The sequence below is a fragment of the Condylura cristata genome, unplaced genomic scaffold, assembly GCF_000260355.1.
Source record: "Condylura cristata isolate star-nosed mole 26May11 unplaced genomic scaffold, ConCri1.0 scaffold00025, whole genome shotgun sequence".
Classification (NCBI taxonomy): Eukaryota; Metazoa; Chordata; class Mammalia; order Eulipotyphla; family Talpidae; genus Condylura; species Condylura cristata.
Window position 1 is genome coordinate 3259208 of NW_004567126.1, and position 17504 is coordinate 3276711.

General features: G+C 38.4%; 2 protein-coding genes across 4 annotated transcripts in view; one reads left to right on the top strand and one right to left on the bottom strand.

Annotated features, from left to right (window-relative positions):
- PDGFD (platelet derived growth factor D) overlaps window positions 1-17504 on the bottom strand; it is a 239484-nt gene that overhangs the window by 130051 nt on the left and 91929 nt on the right. The gene's annotated exons all lie outside the window — the stretch shown is intronic.
- On the top strand, window positions 3107-4363 carry DDI1 (DNA-damage inducible 1 homolog 1 (S. cerevisiae)). Of its 2 annotated transcripts, XM_012729914.1 has the most exons (2): window positions 3107-3452; window positions 3510-4363. In XM_012729914.1, exons 1-2 carry the CDS (start codon window positions 3119-3121, stop codon window positions 4361-4363), a joined length of 1188 nt encoding a protein of 395 aa, XP_012585368.1. In that variant the 5' UTR covers window positions 3107-3118. The 2 variants fall into 2 exon arrangements, with proteins under 2 accessions (XP_012585368.1, XP_004689115.1); XM_004689058.2 differs by having other exon boundaries at window positions 3107-4363.

The window sequence follows — 17504 nt, forward strand, 5'->3', positions numbered from 1 at the left end:
TTTTTTTTTTTCTTTAATTTTCTGGGTATTTAGGATATACAATGAGAATTGATTTTCTGAGTGATTGCCCTGAGACCTGGCAGGAGTTCCACTTATTAAAAATAGATTCAACTATGCTCCTATATTGTACTTACAAAGAAAGAAGGAATAGACTTCACAAAAAAACCCTCCACAAAAAGTTGCAATAACCTCCAGCTACCTTAGTTAACACACTAGCTAATTCAAATCATTCATTTCTCAGTAGTCTATGCCATAGGGATATACAGTATTAGGAACAATTTATACTTAAGAGTATTTATATATGCTACTAATGATCCCTGAGCTTATTACATAATTAGAAGAGATTTTTAATTAAAAATTTAAAGGAAGAGAACTATAAATACAGTATTTGAGTCACTAATAGTGCTTAGTACATAAAAGAATAAATATATAAAGAGAATCTGAAAAGCCAGCACAGGTCATATATATCTGTTCAGATTCTAGGTTATTTTGTAAAAGGGGTTTAAAGACAAGATGGATGTCTGGATTAGAGGAGCTGAAGGATCCCTGCCCATCCTAACTTCCTGTGACCACTGGGTTATTGGCTTGACCTGGTAGAATACTGAAAGTCACACCAATGCAAGCTACCACCAGAAGTAAAAATTATGGCAAGATGATGAAATATATCACATAACAATTTTATGTTCAGTATCAAGGTAATAGTACTATGGAAAAAAAAAAAAAGATGTTAGAGTCATTTGATGTCAACCTGAATTCTTGCTTTGCCAAAAACAAACAAAAGCAAACCCACAGCTTATTCTACAAAATAATACCTTCCAGTGTTTAAAATTCTATTATCTTCCTAGCTTATTCAAAGTTTAAGAACAAACTGTCCAAAGCTTGGTAGGGGTGGCTGGGAGGGCTAATTTGAGTCTACCCATCAGCTAGTCTTTTACATTCCACAGTAGCTTCTCATCCGTTCTTAGAAACAAATGTGTACACTATGGGTCTCACATCACAGTGGTTCCCAGATTCAGGAGGAACTTAACTGAGCTGCGATAAAGATAAATTTATCTGTAAGATGAGAACCACAGAAGAAATCTGTTAACAGTGGTTGGTCAAATGACCATCCATCTCCCCAGGTAATGAAAAATTGCCTAAATAATGAGTGCTTTGTACAGGAAAATTACAATGCTAGTTAGGGTTTTCCCCTAAGATGTTACAAAATCCAGCTGCCCTTCCAGATAAAGACTCTCACCTGTCTCTCCTCTTCCTGCCCACCCTGTGAGGTGTTTATCTCTATTCTTTTAAACTTCTCTTTCAGGAAGCCTTCCCAGAGCCCTTGCCATATTCCTCATCTGCTCTCCAGATATTAGTGGGTCCTTTCTAGGTTGTGAACTACTTTACCCATGTGTGCATCCCCAGTACTGAGCACAGGCTTCCAACACTGGGATTTGAGTCAACATTATCAATATAAGGTAATGCAAGTCTGGAAACATCTTGGTAACTAAAACAATGAGGGAAATGTAGCCTTCCATCTGAGGAGGGGAAAAAATACAAAAAAAACAAGCACGTGAGAATCAGGAGCCAAAAATGAAAAATTCTTTAGGCAGCTGGGGCGCCCTTCTCTAGGTAACCATCTTCTGAAGAAAACATGAAATAAGGAGTGGGGAGAGGCTCATGAGTAAATAAATATACCTGGAAGATCAGGCTAAGCAAGCTGAAGTTCTTCACTGTGCAAAAAACACTTAGTGAAATGTGGAGAAAATGAAGTACAGCTCAAGGATATCTGCCACTCACCACTGGCCCTGACCAACCTCTCCTGTCTGACAGGCCAGCCTCTACTCTGGAGGAGGACTGCACCCTAGGGCCAGAGAACAGGCAGATCTGACCTGCAGAATGCACAGTGGACTTTCCTACAGAATTGAGGTCAGACTGGTCTCATCTCACTCACCCACTCAGGTGAGTGACAAAGCTTCTTTCTAATCCCTTTCCCATTTAGAGGCCTTCTGTGTTGTCATGTCCACTGCTCTTTTACATTCCATATCCAATAGGTAAACACATGTTCTATCCTACTCAAGATATGCTTTTATTCTGTTTCCTTATATTTTCATATTCTAGCAACAGCCCCGATCTGAACCACTAAGTAAGGACCCTAGCCAGCTTTCCTCCCTCTATGAGTCTTCACTATGTCCAAAAAAACTCTTTTAAATCAATTTTTTAAAAAATCATAAACACATTCTTCCAAGTCTTTTCCATTTCCTTTCTCTTTTATTCTTTTTTTTTTACAGTTGTTGCTGATTGAAGGGGGGTATGACATTACTTAAAATTCTTTGGATTTATATGACTCTACTGGTTGGCTTCAATCAATTTTTTCCAGTTTCATCGTCTACAATTCAAATCCAAATTCCAATTTTGGAAATAACAGTATTTGTCATGAGTTTTTGCTTTTGTAATGCAATTTTTTTTTTTTTTTGTCTGGAGTGACTTGAGTGTGTAAAATGGAAATCCTTCACATCCACCTTGTCTCCTCTGTCCTGTCAGTGTCTCTGTGCAGAACGTGTCTGTAAAAACACTCAGTTCCAGGATTGCCATGTCCCTACTCACTGTCAGTGTCTCCCAGGGATGTGAGAGCTGCGGGGGCAGGCAGCAAGCCTGACCTATCAGACCAAGTACGCAGTAAGCTCTAAGCCTGTAAAAAACAAGGCCTGTTTGGGGAACAAGTATGTAGACTACAATTCCCAAGTGAAAAGAAAGAATGTGTACGTGCTATTTAGGGAAAGTCGGAATAACCTGTTCATCTGATGGGTGAGACTGGCTTTGAAGGGCAGCCTTGGAATCCTTCACACCTGAGTAACTTTGTTGCTAGGGGAATGGACATTCCAAATTCTAAGCAGCACACATACAAATGACGTCTGGAATCCACCATGCCACCTCATGCCACGTGGCCCAGCAGCAGGCACTGAGGTGGGCAGGAAGCCCCAGACAGGCAAGGGCTGTGCCTCTTTCAGAGGTAAATGAATGGAAATAAAAGCATCAAGTCCTGAGGCACAAGTTCAGTCACTCAGGGAGACCAGCTCCAGCCAGCCAGTGAACCACCTGATGCCCTCTGCCCACCTGGCCCTCCTGGGCCCATGCCATGTTGGTCACTGTGTACTGTGTGCGGAGGGACCTCTCCGAGGTAACCTTCTCCCTCCAGGTCACCCCTGATTTTGAGCTCCACAACTTCCGAGTACTCTGTGAGCTTGAGTCCGGCATCCCAGCAGAAGAGATCGAGATCATCTACATGGAGCAGCTCCTCACAGACAATCACTGCTCCTTGGGCTCCTATGGCCTTAAAGATGGCGATGTGGTTGTTTTACTGCAGAAGGAGAATGTGGGACCTCGACCTCCTGGGCGGATATCAAGCCTGCCTCGAATTGACTTCACCGGGATAGCCATGCCTGGGACATCCAGCTCCCGGCACCACCAGCACCAGCACCACCACCACCATCAGCACCATCAGCACCATCAACATCAGCAGCAACGTTCACAATCAACTCAGCAGTCACACGGTTTGGCCTGTGGAGAGAAGATGACATCCGCTCCAGGGATGAATAATCCCTCCTTGATCCGAAGCATGTTGCTGGCCAATCCCCATGATCTGTCCCTGCTGAAGGAACGCAACCCTCCCTTGGCTGAAGCCCTACTCAGTGGAAACCTTGAGACTTTTTCTCAAGTATTGATGGAGCAGCAAAGGGAGAGAGCCCTGCGAGAACAAGAGAGGCTTCGTCTCTTTTGTGCTGACCCATTTGATCTGGAAGCTCAGGCCAAGATCGAAGAAGAAATAAGGCAGCAGAACATTGAGGAGAACATGAATATTGCTATGGAGGAGGCTCCGGAGAGTTTCGGGCAAGTGGCCATGCTCTACATTAACTGCAAAGTGAATGGGCATCCTTTGAAGGCTTTTGTTGACTCAGGGGCCCAGATGACCATCATGAGCCAAGCTTGTGCTGAGCGTTGTAACATAATACGGCTGGTGGACCGACGCTGGGCTGGAATCGCTAAAGGAGTGGGAACACAGAGAATTATTGGCAGAGTTCATCTAGCTCAGATTCAAATCGAAGGCGATTTCTTACAGTGCTCCTTCTCTATCCTGGAGGAGCAGCCCATGGACATGCTTCTTGGGCTTGATATGCTCAGAAGACACCAATGCTCCATTGACTTAAAGAAAAATGTCCTCGTGATAGGAACCACTGGCACGCAGACTTATTTTCTTCCTGAGGGGGAACTGCCCCCATGTGCTAAGCTAGTAAGTGGTACAGGGCAAGAAGAATCTTTAGACAAGGAGGCAGCAAATACTATGAAGCATACAGTCAACAATTCAGGACGGAAAAAGCACTGAAACAGGTTATAAGCTTATGATCATCTTGAGGGGGCTTTCAGATAACTGGGAATTATAAGAAATGGACTCACTGGTAATGTAATCATTGCAGGGGCAGGGGGAAAAGTCTGTAACAAGCATACCTGGCCTAGGAACTGAGTTCTTAGATCTGTCAACATGTAAATCACGGTGCATGGTGGCCTGCTCTTTGCCCCTCTTCAATTTCCCTCCAAAGATTATTGAGCTTCATCTGGAAAGGCTCTGAGGCTCCAACTAATCTTCACATAATTCATGAAAGGAACACTACTCTTCCCCTAAACACACTGTCCTAACAGATTTTAGGGTGATTTGTCTAACCACGGATGGTTACTGATAGATGTCTGTTTGGGACCCCCCCCCCCTATGGGCCAGTTTCCTCATAGTTTGCATCTTCCCTTCCCCTGCACTCCACTGGAGTTAGGTTTACTGCATGTGCCTCTCAAAGCTATTTTTACCCTATTTGTGGAAGCAGATTTTCTCCTAGAAAGTCCTAAAACAATTTCTCCTTCCTCCACATTCACAGAAAGCCTCATTGTAAAATGGAGGCAGTTAAATAGATTTTTCTGGAGTTAAGATAGTCCTTGGAAGCTTGGTGGTTGTATTGAGGGATAGGGGTTCAAGTTCCCAAACATTATCTTCAATTAGATCATCTCTTTTCTATCTCTTAACCTGGTTTAAAGATTGAACCGCTATTAATGTTTGAACAAAAAAATTTACTGTTGGATTGAGACGTAAAATCTTCTGAATGAAAAGACCGTTAAGGCCTCTTTCAGTGCTCTGATCCATTCCTACAAAGTTACTCTCAAGAAATGGAAGATCCTAGACTAAGTTAAAAACCAGGGCTAAACTACAGGGTAGAGATTTTGCAGTTATCTGAGGCCAGCAGACTCAGAAAATCATTTCAGGGCAATAATGCTTTACAACTGGTATTGGAGTAGTGGATTCAAAGTCCAGAAATATATGATTTAGGTCTAGCTTTATTATTACATAGGCAAATCAGTTCACACATTTTATAACTCAGATTCTCATCTAATTGTTTCTGGGATGACAGCCACTTTCAAGTAAAAGACTACATTATTATATAGGATATCCTTGAAGTGATTCTATATCCCAATAAGGTCTAAAGCCACTCAAAAGTATTCCTAAAGGCTACAGAAAACAAAACAAAAACTTCCATTATATTTTCTTGTTTCTAAGTTTGAGCTGAATTCTATAATTCCCTAACTTCCAATAAAATGGTCTTCATTCTTCCTTCTGCCAAGAACACATTTAAAATTCCTCTGACATGAGACAATCCTTTTAATATATGAAATCGATGTCATTTTAAATATTCTCTTTTGTAGGCATTCATCAGAACTTTATGCCTCAAAGGACAAATCTGGAACCAACAAAAAATTCTGTCATATTCCATTAGGCATATTCCAGCTTCTAAAAATATTATTAGAATAAGTGAATGGGTCAATTTAAAACACTTATTGAATCTAAGAGCAATGATCTCAAGGAAAAAAATCAATAAATATGAATTAATTAAACAATGGCCATATTGGTTATTTTTAACATCATGTATTACACATTAGAAAGTATTTTAAAAATTAGTATCATGGGTTTCAGTCTTGAACCAAAAGTGAGTATGTCTCAATCAATTATTTTTAGTTTTTATAATATAAATTTTATTGAGGTAATATTGGCTTATACCACTATAAATAATTTAGGGGTGCAGCTTCTCAACTCTTCAGATGCATGTTACCTTACCACACCCAACACTATGGCCACTGTTATTCATTTTTTAAATTTATTTACATATATTTTGCATCATTGTTCATTTTTTTTTTTTTTGCGGTTTGCTTTTTCTCAGGTGCAATCCCCCCCATTGAATTTCCAACACCAGTTCACCTGTACACCATTGCCCTAGCCCCTTATGTTCTTCCCTCCTCATTTTACCCTCCCCTGAAGAATGTCTCTGGTTTATAGTTGTCTGTTTCTTTTTGTTTTGTTATGTTTTTTTATTGTTATTACTTTTCCCCCTAAAGACTTATTTGATTCCTCTTTCCATTTAATATTTTTCTTTTCCCCTCTAACTTATTTCACTGAGCATAATCCCTTCTAGCTCCACTCATGCTGCTGCAAATTACATTAGTTGATCTGTTTTGATTGCTGAATAATATTCCATCATGTGTCTATACCACATCTTCTTGATCCAGTCATCTATTTTTGGGCATTTGGGTTGTTTCCAAGTTAAACATGATAAACATTGCTGCCATAAACACATAGATGCAGGTATTCTTTTGAATTAGTTTTTTTGTGTCCTTTGGGTAGGTCCTAGTAGTGCAATGGCTAGATCACATGGAAGCTCCATTTTTAGTGATTTGAGAAGCCTCCACACAGCTTTCCATAGTAGTTGGGCCAGTTTGCATTCCCACCAGCAGTGTAGGAGAGTTCTTTTTTCTCCAAGTCATCACCAACATTTGTTGTTGGTTTTTTAAATAAATATAAATGCATACATACGTATGCATTTATTAGTTTTTTCTCCAAGTCATCACCAACATTTGTTGTTGGTTTTTTAAATAAATATAAATGCATACATACGTATGTCTCCACAGAAACTAGAATGGGATGCCAAATTACTAACAAAAATCACCAGTGCTGAGATTTTCTGGAATGATCATAATCCTGTCTGTAGTAAAGGTATACTTTACTCCTCAGTACTTTAAGTGAGGTATATAGTACTTGTTTAATAAATATAGATAATATGAATGAATGGACAAAGTCACACATTATTAATAAACTTATAAAAGTATGATTTTTAACTTAATTAGTTTTCATATAAAATAAGTAAAGTTAAATCATACCTATGTAGTAAGATATCTTTGTATATTGTGGATAAACCTGTCCTGGGTTAACAACATAATTGGTATTTACATGTGTTAGTTTAAAAGTATATGATACAAGAAATAAAAATGAAAAAAATAAAAAGGTGCATTTAATTTGGTAAGGTTGATAACTCTTCCATTGAACAATTTAAGTGATGTTTAATAAAGTAGTGGTAGGTCATTTCAGTTTGCCTGGGACAGTTCTGGTTTTAAAACTGGTGGTCTAGGATCCTGGCAACTCTAAAGATTGCATGTAAAGTTGAATAATTGGTCTCCCTAAAAGTGCTGGAGGTAATGTTTTTTAAGACTTATTTTTTTATGCATACTGAATTGGGGTACAAGTCAGAGGTGCAGAGGTGGTTAGAGGATTCACCAGAGACAGAAAGAGGAGCAGAACATGCAGACTGATGAGGTACACTGTGCTGAGGGGAGCAGCAGGAGGGTCAGGAGAGCCCTGTCATCCATGTGGATCGCCTCTAGGATGTGGGATCAAACTTACACTGAAGTGGCTGTGCTACTTTGCAGTGCTGAGTCCTAACCCAGTGTGCCACCAGGGAGGTCCTGGAGGTAGATTTTTAATCGAAAGCATATGGACATGTAGGGGACACCTTCCAAAAAGGCTGCAAGTTTAATAGGGCTGGCTGATAAAAGATGAATTTTATCATTTTATGATAAAATAGAAAGTAATAATGCTATTTAAACTCCATCAAATATTTCTGCACTGGAAAACTATGTATTTAAGATAGAAGGCCACATTTCAAAAGAAATACTAAAACAATCGGATGGAAAAATGTATGTTTTTTTTTTTCCCCAAGAAAATCCACAATATAATTGAAGTGGATGAAATAGCTTTAATTTTGAAGACTCTGGAAATGGTATATAGTTACAAAACTGAAAAAAAAAAATGAACTGAGTAGAGCCTGATATCAGAAAATAGGTATGTGATATTCAAAATGAGTATTTAAATTATCTATGAACTTGGATATGTTACCTAAAAAGCACCAATAAAACAAAAGAAAATCATGTTCACACTTAGAGCAAGACAGTGATAGACTGAATTTAAACCTCAAAGTAAATTTTAGCTGTTGACTCTTTAAGGAGATCTTTGAACAAAGAACCACAGACCAGAACAAAGTACCAATAAATAATGATGTTACTCTGACATTTAAATTGGCATCAAGCTATGGAAGGCCCAGGTGTAAGCAACAGAATGTGAGGTAGCACTGCAAAATGGGGAAAGATATGAAGACAAGTATAGTGTCCATGAAGAACTGAGCTTGTAAACTGCAGGTGACATCTAGAAGCAACTCTGCTGAGTCTCAGGGGGGGGACTGAGACTCCACAATTCTTCAGTAGCAGCTGTAAAGGGTTGGGGGCAAGGAGGTAAGGAGAAACAGATTTGAACAGATAGTGATGTTGCCATGGAAATAGAGGTCTGAGAAGGTTCTAAAGGACAGCAGGTCAGCCACTACCATCCAATGTGCCTAAGAATGTGACAGACACACAAAATGGCAAAGTGATCTCTTTCCCTCTGACCCTGGAAGGATAATAAAACCTGTACCCGAAGTAGTGCTTAATAACTTTACTGCTTAATAACTTCACTCCTAGACTTCCTCATCAAGAATTTAATATCAAATGATATTACATATGATACATTCATATGTAAAATGAAAAAAATACATGTATGTATAATACATGTATGTAAAATACATACCCATGCACTGGAGCCAGACCCATTAGTTCAATCAGAGATTATTACATAAAGTTAAAGCAACAGATGGGCAGTTTGAGTAAAACAGAAACAAAGATACTGTCTGTTTAAACACTGCCAACTGCCATCACTTGGCCTCCAAAGTAGTAACTGACAGAAAATTATCTCATTGATATTCCATAAGCCCTAGGAGTTTGCTCCCCCATATGGCAAGGTCCCTGCTGTCAAAGCCTCATTGTATAAAGACTCTAAAATTTCTGGTGTGAAAGTATCTTCATTAGTGCAAGAAACTAAAACAGTGCTTGCTCTTTTTCTCTATGAGTTCAATAACTAAGAAATTCATTTTAGTTTTATAGAAGATGCTAGGAGCTTTCCAGGCTACCCAATGATTCTCATTAACAAGGTTAAAGCCATTTTCAAAAAGTCATTTAGCAAAAGAAACTCGAAGAACAGTAATAATATACATTTAAATGTGTTCTTCTGAAAAATATTTTAGACCTATTTCAGGTGCAGTTATGTTGCTACAGAGGCATGGTGGTACTATAAGTTTCCATAGATTGAGAAGGTTTAAGTAACTAGGCAGCCAACTGAATGGAAGACTTTATGAAATTCTGGAGACTGGGTTAGTGACTCACCATCCTTTAGGTAAGATGCCATGAACAATAGGTGAAGATGACTGGTTGGACTAATTACATCCTGTTTATATAGAATTAGGCAAAATGATTTTAGTACATAGGCAAATTAAATTTGCTGTATGTTTGAGACTGAATAGGTGCACTGATTTATTCTGTCTACCAAGATACAAATGGGTAATTTAGTGTATAATTTTTAATTCAGAATTTTAGAATTCAGAGATTTCTGAACTTCATATGATTAGTGAAAACCTGTGAGTATTTCTTTTGGAAAGAACATTTTCCATACTATTTTTGGCTGTTTTTCGTAACTTTACTTTATACCCAAAAAGCACAGACATTCAAAAGCTCTATTTCTAGGACATCCTGCCTTAATTTGATGGTGCCAACATGCTGACCACAGGAATCTGGTGCCTATGAAAAAATAAAATACAATGCTAAAAATATATTAAGGGAAAAATGCCTAAGACTTTTTTTTTTGTAATTATAGAAACAAATAGGTAAGTCTAAACATGAGAACTGCAATTTTACTCGTCACTCAATGATTTTTGCTACTTTCTTCCTTAATTGAACAAAATCAGTTATCTTAATTATCACTGTTCTGTCTCCTAGGTTACCTCAAACATTTTATATCACCTTGTTCTCTCTATGGTGTCCAGGTAAATGAAAAGGTGTAACAAACCAACCAAATGAGAAGATTATCCAAACACTACTGATAGCTTGGTAGATGTGAACATTTTATTTTACAACTGTTCTAAGTCATTCTTAGCCCATGAAAGACAAATCTTTGTTCCTGATACAGACCTAGTCTCAAAGCTACCTTGTTTTCAGGACATAGAAACATAATTTGAGAGTAAATCCAATTAGTGGCAGATTATTCATTTGTTCATTCTCTGCTATTACCGCAAGAGAAAAGTCATGGTACACCCAGAGACTGTAGTATTTGTCTTCTGGAGTTATTTTTCCAATGGAAGTTTCAAGCAATGATGTCAAGAATAATGATATGATTTATTACTTATATAGCACTTACTAGGTGACTCATTTATTCTAAGCATGCCATACATTTTAAAACATTTTGTCTTGAAAATTAGCCATCAGTATTAAACAATATCCCCATTTAAAAGGTAGGACACTAAAGAACAGAGAGATAAACACACCAAGGTCACACACCTAGTAATGATTGCACTTTGGGATATCCAGAGTTTAAGTGTTTAATCACTCCATCATATACCTCTCAATAACAGCAAAGCAATATATCTACAATGTCAAGTAAAGAAGCATCCTATGAATAAGAATAAAGCCCCATAAGAGAATAGAATGTAATGAGAGAGAAGGGGATACTACTCTGGACAAAATAAACAGGGGAAATCCTCAGCAGAGGTGTTAGATATTTGAAAACACACCTGGGTGATGAGAGAGTGGAAGCCTTGAGAAGACCTGGACAGAGAGCATTTCAGAAGAAGAGCCAATTGAGGCAAATACCCTAAAGCAGGAACAGAGAAGAAGAGCTAGGAAGTGAGTGGAGTGAGGGAATAATGAAGCAGGCACTGGATATGCATGGCCTTGCAGCTCTATAAAAAGGGTTTAGATTTCATCCTATAGGAAGCCATTTTAGGGGTTTAATCAAAGGAGAGACATTTGATTTTTTTTTTTTTAAGTTTCTCTGGTTGCATTAAAAAGAGAAGGCTGAAGGTTGGTCCTTGAGACATCCTTGTCTACAGGCTGAAAAAGGACTGTACAAAGAGTAACTGATGAGGGAAGAGGGACCAAAAAACATGCCTAGGTGGCCAGGTGGAGACATTTCTTGAACTCACATGTGGATACTGCCTGAGGTTGGGAGGAGGGCTGGGCTGGTGCTGGTGGTTGGGGTGACTCTCGGTGTGACAGGAGGATAACCTTGGTGTGCGCAATTGGGAGGAGCCAGCTAGTAACAGTTCTCTCAGGAAATGATTCTTTCAGGGAAGTAGAGAAACCCCCTATTGGAAACAATGGCCCCAAAATACATCTTTTGTGTACCTCAAGAAAAGTCAGAAGGTGAAGGACCTCCCCTACATAGAGGCCCCCAGAAATGTGTGAGGCAATTTGAGCACTCCCAGTGCCTACTGGCTCCTAGAATTCTAGATCTGGGGCTGTTCTGTGTCCTTCTGAGAGGGGTACCTCAAGAAAATGACTGTCTACCCCAAGTCTCCAGTGCCCACACACCTGGTGAGAAATGGGGGGCAGCAACCACACCAGACATCTTCTCACCTAAGGCTCTACTGGCGGTTTCAGGTGTGATGTCGGGGAAGCCGGCTGATGCTGGGCTCACATCCACTGAGCCCCCATCATTCCTCACTTTTGTTCTGATTTTGAAGGAAATCAGGCTTTCGGTCTGCTAAAATGAACAGCAGTGGGGTTTGCCCTGGTTATTTTCTTAAGGCTTAGAGATACCAACTAGGGACAGTCTACAGATCCCAGCAGGAAAAGGGAGAACAGGTACAGGGAGACACACAAAATAAAAATTCAGCCCCTCTTTCTTACAGAACTGTGGCTACTGATACTCAGAAAAAGCACACAGAAAACCTATCAGCAAGAGCATCTGAAAGTAGAAGAGGAAGTTTAGAATTCAGGTATCACCTGGCAATAGATAACAGCAGCTCACTAGCAAAAAACGAGAAAAATTAATTTTAATTGTGTTGACTGTGAGGCCTCCAACATGAACTGAGATTAATTGTCAAGGACAGGGACATTATTAAAAGCAATTTATCAGATTCTACTCAAATGAGCAGTGGGGTGCTGTCGGCATTGCTGCGATGACCCCTCTAGTGGACACCTTCATTAATGATGTGTAAGGAACAGTGGGCACATCAGTACACTTTCAAAAGTGCTTCTGCTACGGGAGATCTTCCAAGGCAATGTCTAACACCACAGTAGTGACTTAAGTAAAATGACTATATAGCTTCCTGGAAAGAGCTTAAATGCAAGGCAGGCAATTGTTCAGTGAGCTGACATATAGAAGAGGAAAATGTACCTGGAAAATGTAAATAGCAGGATGGATTTTTCTGAAAAAATAAACAAAAGTCAGTGATGACACAATCCTCAAAAGTTTTATTACTGACATTTATTGAATAAAATGCCTAGAAGATAAATAAACAAGATTACTTCATCTATAGAAGGTTATCAAATAGATATAGCAAAAGTATACCAAATAGCCAAAAGTATGGTAACTTTTTTCTAGGTACAATTCACACAGAGAAATCTGCCTTTTTAAAGTGAATGATTTTGTGGTAATGAATACTGTCACTATACGGCACAGCTACCACCTCCAAAACAATGACATCTCTCTAAAAAGAAACCCTGAATATCCTTTAGCAATTAATCCAGCTTCCTTTCCTTCCTGTCCTGGACACTCACCAACCTCTGTGTGTGTGTGTGTGTGTGTGCGCGCGCGCACACACACACTTTTTTTCCTAGGGACTTAGGTATCCCAGATATTTCATCTAAATAGAATATGCAATATTCTGTGTCTGACTTCACGGACTTAGGGTAATGTTTTCAAGGCTCACCTACCTTGACACATGGGTAAGAACCTCATTCCTGCAGCCATGTGCTTTTGAATCACAAGGCTAATTTCACAGTAAAGCATGAACCGGCCTTTCAATTCTAAGCAATAAAACCCAGAACCCAGAAGAAATCCTGCAAATGTCAACCTTCCCTGTGAGAAAAGAACAAGAACAGTTTTCTTTTCTTTTTTATTTATTTATTCGTACAGAACTGGGGTACAGGCCAGAGATGCGGAGGGTGAGAGGATTCACCAGAGACAGAGTGGGGAGCAGAACAGGCAGATCGAGGAAGTACACTGCTGAAGGGAGCAGTGGGCGGGTCAGGAGAGGTCTGCCACGTCATGTTGTCGCCTCCAGAGCAGGCGGGAATCGAACTCATGCCAAAGTGGCTTTAGCTTCTTAGTGCAGTGCTTTAACCCGCTGCACCACCAGCGAGGGCTTTTTTGTTAGTTAGTTTGTTTGTTTGTTTGCTTCACTTCCCAAAATCATTCTTGAGACTTAAGAGTGACTGTTAAAAAGGTCTTTTTTTTTTTTTTTAATTTGGCACAGCATGCCTACATTTTTTTTAATTTTATAAGTTTATTTTTACATATTTTTGTGCATTTTTCCATTTCAGTTGCAATCCCCTTGGGTTTCCCATCACCAAATCACCAATGTGCCATCACCATAATCCAGTGCATTTCCCTCCCCCCCCTTTTTGATCCCATTCCCCACTCTACCCCCACAAAATGTCTCTGGTATATAGCTGTTCATCATTATCATTATTTTCTCTCTTGTTCCGTTATATTCCTGCTATGAGAGAAACCATCCGGTATTTTTCCTAAAAATGTCCTTCTTTTTTTTTTTTTTTAAGATCTATTTATTTATGCATACAGGAACTGGGTTGTAGGCCAGCGGTACAGGAGGTGAGACAGAGTGGGAAGAACAGGCAGAGTGACTGAAATATACTGCTGAAGGCAGTAGTGGGTGAGACAGGAGAGGTCTACTGTGCCATGTGGGTCAGCTCCCTGCCCAGGGATCAAACCCATGCTGCAGTGGCTGTGGATAGCTTTATTGTGCTAAGACTTAACCCTTTGTGCCACCAGGGAGGCCCCCTTCTTTGTTTCTTAAGTGACAGCTAGATCTTTACTAATGAGGCAGCACATTCATTAATTATTAATGAGCTGAAAGCTTTGGAATCCTCTAGCTGGATGTAAATAGGACTTCCAAATATGTGTCGAGTGACTAGCAATAGGAGTAGCTTTCCTGGTGTTGACTGCTGCTTCATTTCTGTCCCACTAGGGTAAAGGTGATATTGATGACATCAGCAGAAGTTCTCTTTTCTGGTGATGATCACAATAATTCTCAGAGACATAGAAAACCAACATCTAAACTGGCTCCTAACCCAAAAAGGGGCTGGTGGGTCAGGTGGTTTTTTTGTATGAAATGTTCTCATTGGGCTGTCAAAATAAAGCAGAAATCACCCTTTTGTTTATATATATATGTATATATATATATATATATATATATATATACATATATACACACACACATACATTTACATCCTGAGGGATCTTTGTTCTAGAATCTCTATGCTTTTATTCACTGTTAGATGCAGTGAAGTAAATTTATGAGATAGAATATTGGTGATAAATGTAATTTTCCTTACTATGATTTTAAGTCATATTTTTCCTGTTAGTTGGTTTATAGACTTCTGATTGTGATTTAACTGAGCAAATACATTTTTGAATTATAAATCTTGTAATGGTGACTTCTTAGTTCAGTTCAGTCCACTGAACTGAAGTGGGATAGCAATTTAACTTGATTTTCTAACCATGTCTTTGAGAGGAAAAAAAAAAAAAAGGCCCTTTTTATATAGCAAGAGTTTTCAGAAAGAATACTAAGAAGCTGAGAGTCCATTTACAATGTTCAAATTTTTCTCCATGGGGACATTATTTGGTTTTCTCTTGTAGTTTAGACAGTTAGGTAAAATCGCTGTGCTAAATAACTGAAATTTAACTCTTTGCTTTTATCTGTCTTCTTAAAATTACATTATTTTTTACTGAGTTAATATTCATTTATAACAACATATATAACTTAGGGGTATAGATTCACACCTCTTTAGAGCTCTGAATTGCTTGTTACTGTATTCTCATAAATATGCGTTTTAAAAACTAGTCCTTTTATTTACTCACTTAATTTAAGTGAGGTGGTAATGCATTCCCACAAAGATTGAGAGATGTCCAGAGAACTTTTAGAACAATCAGTTTACTACAGAAATGGTCCTAACAAGCATACTCTCCCTAGGAAAAGTGCTAAATATCTATAATAACTATAAATTGAAGACACATTATTGATATCTTTTAATGTAATTGCAGTCATCTATAAAACCAAATTTCATTTATATAAAAAATGTAACTTTTTAGGGCCAAATCAGTTATTTGGAACATGGTTTGTAATAGGTGGTATAGAACAGAAGGGCAAATATTCAACAGAGGAGGATTTTATAAACACTGGCATCAACTAATGAGATAGAATCAGATATGATGCAGGGAAACAAAACAACACATGCTCGGTATGAAATGAGATGAATCTCTAAAATTGGATGGAACAATGCCCCAAACTCCTGAGGCTTCCAAATGGCAGGACAGGCTGAGTTATGACAGTACTTTGCCACATAAGACATAAAAGAGATTTACAGTGTAGTGAGAGGCAGAGAAGAGACATTTATGAAGGGAAAAGATTCATGAAAGATACAAGAAGCAAAAGAAGCCAGCAAAAGAAGAGACCTGGTGCTTTTCACAAGACCCTCGTGCTGGAACTCCACATACCTGCCATCTGGCAGACCACTCTGAGAGAAATGGGGGTCTCCAGAGAGCGCAGTTCCAGAGATCACATGTTTACTTCACAACTGCATTTTGACTACCGGAAAATGATTACTGGCAAGGAGGAAACATCATGGTCCTAGAAAACACAGCTCTGGTAAAATGACAGTTGCATATTTGCATAGTATCCTTCATAATTGCCTGTTCACTTGTTCTTATCCACACATACACTGATGATGCATACCAACAACTTAGCTTCCACTTCTTAATTCTGCTCAACGTTGATCAAAGAACAATGAAATCTATTTTCACCACTAAATGTATGATCATTTTAAAGAAATACAGCAATTGTAGCAAGTAAACAGTCAAACACATACATTAGAAATGGATAAGGTATATAATGCTGTCACATTAATAATAGGATAAACAAAAAGGTAAGGAGGTCTCCCTTGTAACATCAGACTGGCAAATGCTTTGGATAAGATTATTAGCATAGAAGGGAGAAAGCAAGGTTAAAATGGAGAGAAGTAAACAGGAGAGAGCAAAAACAAGCAGAGAGAATGGTTTCAAACTGTTCTGGGAGAAGAAAAACAGTGTACTAGTGAGAGGGGAATAGAAGAGGGAAGAAAGTGTGTGCTCATTCTTACATGGGAGATAGGCAAATTGAAATGCAAAAGGAAGCCACTAGTGATGGTTAGAGATAGAGATGAAGGTGACCAAAGAATGCGAGTATTCTTGAGAGAGAATGACTTGAGACAGGATGACTCAGGTGGAGGAGGGATGTATCTTAGGCTAAATGGAGCAAGTGCCTCAACTTCTTTAAGCCCAATGAACAGCAATATCTATGATGTGATAGTATACAAATAATATGTGACTCATAAATATCCATAGATGTTAATTTCAGGTTTTTGATGTAAACAGTTATCTGGTACTACCAATGGCTTTTACACAAATGTCATATATGTTCATAAGTAAATTCTCTGGTAGGGAAAAGGCTGTGTTACACCATTGGAAAATACCGCCGATTCATTTAAAATTATTTATAATGAATTAACTTATACACAATAAGTAATTGTATGTATATATTAGACATGTATTAATATAACATACCTAGTAGATATGTGTGCATATATAAATATGTATATCTAAAGTAATCAATATATTGATTTGAATATATATATATATGTATAGATATATAAATAAATAGTTTGGTAAACAGACTTAGCAACAAATGTTTTTTGGAAAGGATATAGATCTCATAGTCACACAGATGAGTGTCTGAATTCTGGTTCTGTCACTTTCTAGTCATTCATTGCTGTGTACTTGACATTTACTATTGTGATGTCTTAATAAATACTTGTTGAAGGAATAAATGCAAAGTTTCTTGAGTGTTGATTCCTGTCTCATGAATGGAAGTAATAATACTTCCAAGTCAAATATGGTATGGGAATAAAAATAACACATGAAAGTGGTACTACATAATATAATACTTAATTGGAACAATGCTCAAATATAAATCTTTAGAAGTGAGAGAAAATAACTTTTGAAGAATTGTAAGAAATGT

Excerpts from the sequence above, each read along its gene's own strand:
- DDI1 (XM_004689058.2), top strand. The coding sequence starts at position 3,119 with ATGTTGGTCACTGTGTACTGTGTGCGGAGGGACCTCTCCGAGGTAACC.